General features: G+C 32.7%; 1 protein-coding gene across 1 annotated transcript; it reads right to left on the reverse strand.

Annotated features, from left to right (window-relative positions):
* Positions 1 to 676: 676 nt before the first annotated feature.
* LOC133194409 (uncharacterized) lies at positions 677 to 2,347 on the reverse strand. Its single transcript, XM_061330370.1, has one exon. It carries the CDS (start codon positions 2,345 to 2,347, stop codon positions 677 to 679), a length of 1,671 nt encoding a protein of 556 aa, XP_061186354.1.
* Positions 2,348 to 8,172: the final 5,825 nt, after the last annotated feature.

Here is an 8,172-nt window from a genome sequence, read left to right on the forward strand (position 1 = left end):
CCGCAAACAAGGATACAAATGAAAACAAATTCGCAATTTTGATTTTATGTTTAATCAAATATTTAATGTACCTAGATTAACTCAGTTAAATCTCTTAGTTAAATCACAAAATTAATCAAGCTTTAACTGTCAGTTAACTTTCATGCAATTGGTTTAACTCGAAGTAAATTTTAACGTAGCATCAACGCAAAGTTAACGAGTAGTTAAATTTAACTAGCGTTCGTGCAACCAAGGGAATGCTGTAATTTAACAATGTGTTCGTGATGAAAACTGTGCACGGTTTTTCTTATAATAATTATTATCATTATTGATTTCTATTGTTTTAAACAAATGTGCACATTGTGTTAAGAAATATTTCTTTTAAAATATGTTTGCTAAAACAATTTCATTGGCAAACATTAATTATTGTTTCACACCTTCTGTGCCCGAGAATGACCACAGTAAATCTCAGTGATTCTCAGCATCGACAGCATTTTCAAAGTTTTAATCAGCAATTACCAGAATGAGCAGCAAAACAACAGTACATGTAATTGTATGCATTTATCAGCAACATTAACAACAGTTTAAAAAAAAAATCAGTATAAATCAGCAACAACAGGACTATACCAGTAATTATCAGACTTTATCAGTAAAATTTGGTATTAACAGCACTGTATGTATGTATACACCTATATAATTAACTAATACTATTACTTGTAGGGCAATCACGCCTCTTTATGTATCTGTATACACACACTCTGTTGTTGTTCAATGATCCTATCCAGAGAAGGTGACACTTGTCGTCATAGCTCAAGCCCCATGGAAAGTTTATCCCTTGTTGTTGTGTCTGTATAACTGACAGTAAGTGTCCGTCTTTATCAATCATCTGTACTGTGTGAGTGATACCATCACACACAAGGATGTGTGACAGCGCGTCAGTACAGATTCCTAGTGGTAATATTCCTGATCCTGATGGAGGTCCTCTGTAGGAGAAGCGATGTCTTCCTTGACGCTCTGTCACCACTACAGCGCGGCGGACAGAGTCAGATACAATAACATCTCCATTACGATTCTCTGCAATGTAGCTTGGTACATTATACAGTCCCTGATCTGTGTTGCTTGTAGGAATTGTCTGTATGAGTTGTCCTGTGTCGTTATACCGTGTTATCATGCCCATATTTATATCAATATTGTACATCCCGACCAGTAGATCTCCATTGGAGGGGGAACAGTAGATGCAACGTAGTCTACATGGATCTGTTTTCTTTATAAGTGTAGACATAGTTCTGTTATCTTTAGATAATTTGTTTATGTTAAAATCCTTGTCTATGTAAATAAGATTACCTGTCATATTCACTGTGTGTACTCCCCAACCGCTACTTACATCGGTCAGATGATGTAGTGTTTCACCTGCTGTGTTTGTCAAGATGAGATTGCTATCCCAGTGATCACTGACCCAGACTTGATCTGATGTCACACAGGAAATGTGATTTACACCACCTACACCTGTCACTGTGACAGATTTGTGCAACACTGGCGTAGACATCAGTTTCAGCAGACATTCATTTCTTACTTCTCTTTTTCCTGTTTGTGAGATTTGCATTTCACTTAGTAGCTTAATTACATTCTCCATGTTCATTTCCTCAGTCAGGGAGAGCAGAAAATGTTGTGTAAGATTTGGAGTGTCCTTCATTTTTGGAACATAAGTTTTCTTAAGCAATAAGAGGTATCTAACAGGTCTGTTTGCTGATGGATCAGATCTATGTTCATAGCTTTCAATGCTGACGAGGTGTCTATTCATACTTTCCTTCTGTTGTTTTAGTCTTCGTATTATATAACGTGTATATCTGATTTTAACCTTGAATACAACTGTGTTGATTAGATTTTTCAGTTTTTGCCCCATTTTAAACATTTCTGATTGACAGCTTATAATTTTAAGGTGACAAGTTTTTATTTCGGTTTTGATTCCTGCCAGGAGAAAATAGCTGTTATAGAGAGTTTCACTTCTGATTTTGTGAAAAAATTTTCTTTGTAGTTGTCGGTTTGTTTTATATGCTGTTCTAATGTCCTGTATTTGATGTTTTTCATGTTCTGTACATTTGGAACAGACAGGAAGTTTACATAAGTGACAGTACTTTTTATATATTCTTCTGTGATGTTTCACACAAGTCTCTTGTTTTTGGCTGTATTCATATTTTTCAAGGTAAATCACAACATCATGGTTTATTGTATCCAGATCAGTAACGTGTCTCCCTTTACACTTTAGACACAGATCATGTTTACACGTGTTACAGTAGAATTCTGTGTCCCCATGACATTGAAAACACTGTCTTATTTTACACTGGGCGCTGAATTCCTCCGTATCCATGATCGGGAGGGTCTGGGTAATCTGCTAAAATGATTGATTGTTTTATCAAACAAAGTTATGCTATTCTGAACAGATCTCGAATATTACATATTGTGCAAAATGATGTCATTTTACGATCGCTTATTGATCATAAGCTACAGAATGTACTCCGTAATGTATACTTTAAAAATATGTCACCTTCCATAGCATATTTATATATCGTGAAAGCTACCAAAATGTCACCAGAGAAAAAATTGGTTTGTGTATCTTGTGATCATGAATATCTGTACTATGTAAATAAATATACTTCAATTTCATGCCAAAAGATTTATATATGTAGATCAATAAAACCTCTTTTTGACATCTCAAATACCTTTATCACAAAATATTTGATTTATAGTATACTTGATCAACAGTCTCATTTAAAGTCATCATTTCGTACGTTCTATGGTCGATACAATGACCTTGACAGCAAATACAGTCTAATCTATCATTAAGTCAAATGCTGACTGACATACTGATTGCTAGGCCACTGAATTGTCTACAGGTTTTTCCATTATTTCCCGATCATGACAAGGAGCACAGGGCGGGAAAGCTCACTACTCCATTGCACCTGATCCCATCTCTGATGTTTGCTTTGCTCCGGATTTGTATTGTTTAAATGGACGTTTGAGCTTGTATACTGTTCGTTATCTCCATATATTTCATACTGAAGCTTGATGTCAAACGGAAAGGTATGGTAACCTCCGAATAAGGCTTCTTTTTTTTTTTGCAATGTAAAAAAAATCAAAATAGAGTTAAAATAGTGATAGTTTACATTTCATAACTTTAAATAAAGCTTACATAAAAACTAGCTATGCTTTTGATTCAAAGCATACACGGGGCCCACAGAAGGGTAAAAAGTAGTAGACAATTTTACAAAGTGATGAAAATTTTTCAAATTTTAGATACTTTTCGCTGTGGAAAAAAGCACAAGCTTGCCTATATGAGATTTTCATATAAAAAAATGTATGTGATACTAGTACATGAAATATGTAAATTTGGTAGATAGACAAGCTTGTGCTCTGTGTTTTCCAGGAATGTACCTTTAAATTAATGATAATTTAAATTAAAATTTGAAAATTCGGAAATTGTTCAATTTTGTGACCTTCCTGTGATCTGTGTATGCTTTCATTACTCATTTGAAACATGGATGACAGGTTTGTTTTTAAATAAGAACTCTAGTATCATTTTAAGAGACCCAAAAGCAGGGTTCTTATCCTTTTTGTCTTGTAACCTTCTAAATCGTCGGAATTTCAGATTAAAAATCCTTCCTCACTCAATTAAAAAATCTACAGTACCTACAACGTTTTATTGGCAAGATACGAGATGGACTCCACACTCCACGTTAATTCTAATCTTTTCAATATCATTTTATAATTATTAGGAACTTGACGTTTTAGTATATGTGGTATATAATTAAAATGTACATGCCGGGTATATAATCCTCTGATGTTTGGAAATAACCGTACCTTTGCTGTCATTTCAGTATATTTCCTGTCAAAAAAATAATATAATGGTGTCCATCTTCCTCATTGAAAAGAATTAATTGTTATCTTCCATAAACAATCTCAAGTTGTTATTTCTTTTTTCCCCTCTAATTGGACTTTTCAAGAGGACGTACTAGATCAAATTGTGGGGAATAGGATAGGTTTTTCGTGTATTCATGTTTTCCCATGAAATATCAACAAAATTCGCCTTTCCTCAATTTTTGTCATGCTAGATAAATAAATTTAAAAAACTCATTTAAAATTAACTTCTGTTTAAGAGTTATTCCTTTAAGATTTTGTTTTTCCACAGACTACCACACAATTATGCAACTGAACATAAGTGATTCATAAAGTTTCTAGAACGAGGAATTTGTTATAGTAACCTCGTGATATTTTACATGCATGTCAAATTCAACAAAGCGTAAAATTAAAAATTCGACTCCTAACTAAGAGAGGGAAGTCTAACCATAATAAGGAAGGTGGATCCTAACCAAATAGTTCTTGAAGTATTTATGTTGCAAAATAAAACCCCTGACAAATGTTACTTTAAAGTAGAAACAGTATGGATCCTACTATTCTATACCAATAACGAATACATACTCCTTAATGTCGATGTCAATTTAAGATAAGTACAAACAGCGATTTCTTTTAATTTGGAAAATTAGTAGACAAAAATTTATTTGAATACTCACAGTAATACAATTAAAGTTCTCCAATTGATTGTCTTACTGACGAAACACCTTAAAATTACAAACAATTATACTTTTTCATCCTTTATCATAGAGTAATACTAAAGCGTTTTATCAAACTTGAGACTTGCTAGATTTTTATGTTAAAAGATAAGAAGAATTAAAACCGCATCTAAACTTGGAATATTCGTTGTCACATTCATTTTACGTTACCTGAGTAACTCAGGTTTTCCTATTGCTATATGTTTTCATCTGTAAGTGCGTAGTGCGTGGTCGGACGCCAATCGTTCGTTAACGTAGAACCTACGTCATATCGAGTAAATGAGTTCATACCGTCTTTTTGGTGTTAGATCAATTATGACGTCATATTTAATTTAATTTTACTTTTTCCCGTACTTTTTCCAAGACCATATCATGTAATGAAGTTACACAACTGTGATAATTTGAATGATAGGCACTTATTTTGAAGGAAATCAAAAATCCTAAGACATCTTAATAGTACAATATCTTGATGAATTGTGTCTGAGTCAAAGATCTGTTAAAAATTGTGTGTAAATTTTGTAATGTCTATCATGAAATGACGTGCATTCCCTTTCATAATTATTTGTTAATTATTCAAAATGGTTGGTGTGTAATGATAATGTTTCCCTAAAGTTTATCTTTAAAAAAAATACATTTTTTGATGAATATTCACATTGTAAAATCTGAATGTAACTTTTTGTTATTATTTGGGTATGTTCTTCATCATATCAAAGATTGAAAACATTCTGACAAATACTTTTGATCAATATTTACAAATTTAGGTGGTAAATTAATGTAAAAATATTGAGCACATTTGCCTATATTCGTTGATGTGTGAACTTAATCTTTTATGTTAATTGAATAAAAAGAATTTATTCTTGAATAATATTGCTTAATACGGTTCAGTTAATGAAGTCTATAAACGACGACGTTTGAAGAAGTATTTTTGTGATTTTCTATATTCACTTTATGACCAGTACCCCTAAATATGGCTGAAAATATGTTGTCGCAGTGTAAAAATTATCATTCCAAGTAGCACAGGCTGCACTACATTTAATAACAAGGAAACATACCATATATTTTTAACTGATTGACAAGCGAGTGTGAATTTCTCATTTTGAAAAGTTTGACAATCTTGTGACAAAGACTTTTCTGACATTGGTTCTACCTTTAACCTTTGAACATTTTCAGCTTTTTCTCTGGAACCGCTCAACCAATTTCACCCAATTTCACCCAATTTTGGCATATATGCGAGGGTTGTCCCAAAACGTCGTAGACATTATTTATAACTTTGTAAACATTCAACCAATACTAACCAAATTTTGCATAGCTACCATTTACTCAATGTTCCTTAAAACAGTGAATTCTTATATAAATATCTTTCAGTGAAATAATATTATGACGATTTATAAAAAGGCCAATATGGTTTGTCGGCGCACGAATAAAATCCAGATTAATTTACGTATGTAACTATTTCAGTTGTATTTATTCTCTGATAATAAGTAAGACATAAAACACAATTTTATATCAGTTAAACCAGATACAAATCGTAATATATATATATGTCAAATTTTTACATAAATGACATCAAAGATAGAGGATTAGTGTCATAAATTTTAAAGTGTTGTCGAAATTTAGCATGCTGCAAATAAAGTCGTTAAACGCGTTCGCGGGGATGTAATAAATATTGCATTTAATGTGGTTTGTCCACTTCAGAGACGGAAAAAGATAAAGACTTGACATAACACAGTAGAACGTTAGTGGAGAAGTTGTTTATAAATGGCATGAAATTCAAGGACGGTTTCACCTCCGAACCGAAAATAAATAGGCGTAAGAAGCGGAGTACTTTGTGTTAAATTCAGACGGTGAGGAACGTTATGGGTCACGATCGATGTCTAACTTTGTGTATTCTCTGCTTCCTACAATGTAATACAACCTTTCGAGGACTGAAGTTTGAATCTGATCAAAAAATAGAGAAAGTGGTGAATTTGAATGAGTCCCTCTGTTAAGAGTGTTTTACCTGTTTTAAAAATCAATGAGATGCTCAAGAGACGAGCGTTGAGCACACGGACCAGTACTTTAAAATGATCATGAGGTTATAAGAGACGTAAATTACGCTTGATTCTGTGCATTTACACTTGACTTCCGCTCCTATGCTTTCTTCATTTTTACATTATTTTCTAATTAAATATGTTATACTCATGAAACTTGAAATTGATGATCAATAAATGTAGCTTTTTACTATGAAAAGAAAAGAAAGTTAATTTAGCAAAGAAAAACCTGACTTGTTTTCCATGTCTACGACATTTTGGGACAACCATCGTAGCATACATGGGTAAAGAGAAACAAAAATTATTAATTTCATGGGCCCTGCCCCCTCCCTGGGGGGGGGGGGGCTTAAAGAATGGGGCTAAACCATCAAAAGTAGTGCAATCTTTAAAAATCATCTTCTTTACTCCTGGACATCAAGTAGTCAAACTGTTGGCATGATTGTAAGAAGCAATGAAAACTCTACTATAATTGCAAAGAATCCTCTTCCAGAATTGTAAAATTAATAGCCTCAGGGTCTGGGGTTCTTGGTTTAGGGCGGGGCTCTATAGATCATAAATTATTTCAAATTTTTTTTTGCTTCTTAGTATTTAGTAGGTAAATTAAGTGTACGATTTTGTGTGTAAGGTTCCTCTTACAACATTGTGAAATTCATGACCCCTGGGTCAGGAATTCTGGTGTAAGGACGGGGCTCTATTGATTCTGTAATGATTTTTCAATAATTCTCTGAAAATCCCTCTCTGCTCCTGGGTATTTAGCAGAGTATTGAGCAAAATATTTTACAGATTTGTGAAATTCTTGACCACTGAGTCAAGGGTTCTGGTACCAGGCATGTCTCTATCAATCATGTAAGGATTTTTTTTTTTGATTTTGAGAGATGTTATTTACCTATTTTACTCACCTATGATATTTAATCACTGTATATAGTGTAGTTGATCAAATGAAAGAATCATATGAGAATATTTAATGTATAATCTAAAAAGTACATATTTAAGTTTTAATGGGCAGTTACACTTGTAAATAATAGATAAATAAGAAAAAAAAATACCTGTATTTTGGACATGAAATGTTCTTCAAAGAGCAAGAGAGGCCAGAGTTCAGATAATTCTGTAGGGCTGAATTAATTGTTCATTATGCTCAAGTACTGGTGATGGTGATAGAGTGTATATAAGTGTAATTTTAAGTGATTGCTGGTTACCAGATAACTGTTTAGTTGATTCCAACAACATTTCATACACCAGTTTATCTGGTTTTATTATATAATTATTATACTGTCATTTCCTTGCTCCTACTTTTCAGGGTTGTTTTATACTCAGGTGACTTTTAAGGCCCGTGGACCTCTTGTTTGAGAATGCAATCATTTGATTTTTTCTAAATACGAACCAAATTTTATTTGAACCAAAAAATATAAATAAATATATAAATAAATAAATAACTAAAGTAAATGTATCAATCTCAAAGAATCTGGATTTTTTTTTTAAATAATCATGATAACCTAGATTAATTGAAGGGAAAAAACAATAAAAAGAATAATGTATATTAATGCAATCTTCTTTAG

This window comes from Saccostrea echinata, unplaced genomic scaffold (assembly GCF_033153115.1).
Source record: "Saccostrea echinata isolate AGI-Se365-2 ecotype Australia unplaced genomic scaffold, CSIRO_AGI_Sech_v1 ptg000029l, whole genome shotgun sequence".
In the NCBI taxonomy this organism is placed as follows: Eukaryota; Metazoa; Mollusca; class Bivalvia; order Ostreida; family Ostreidae; genus Saccostrea; species Saccostrea echinata.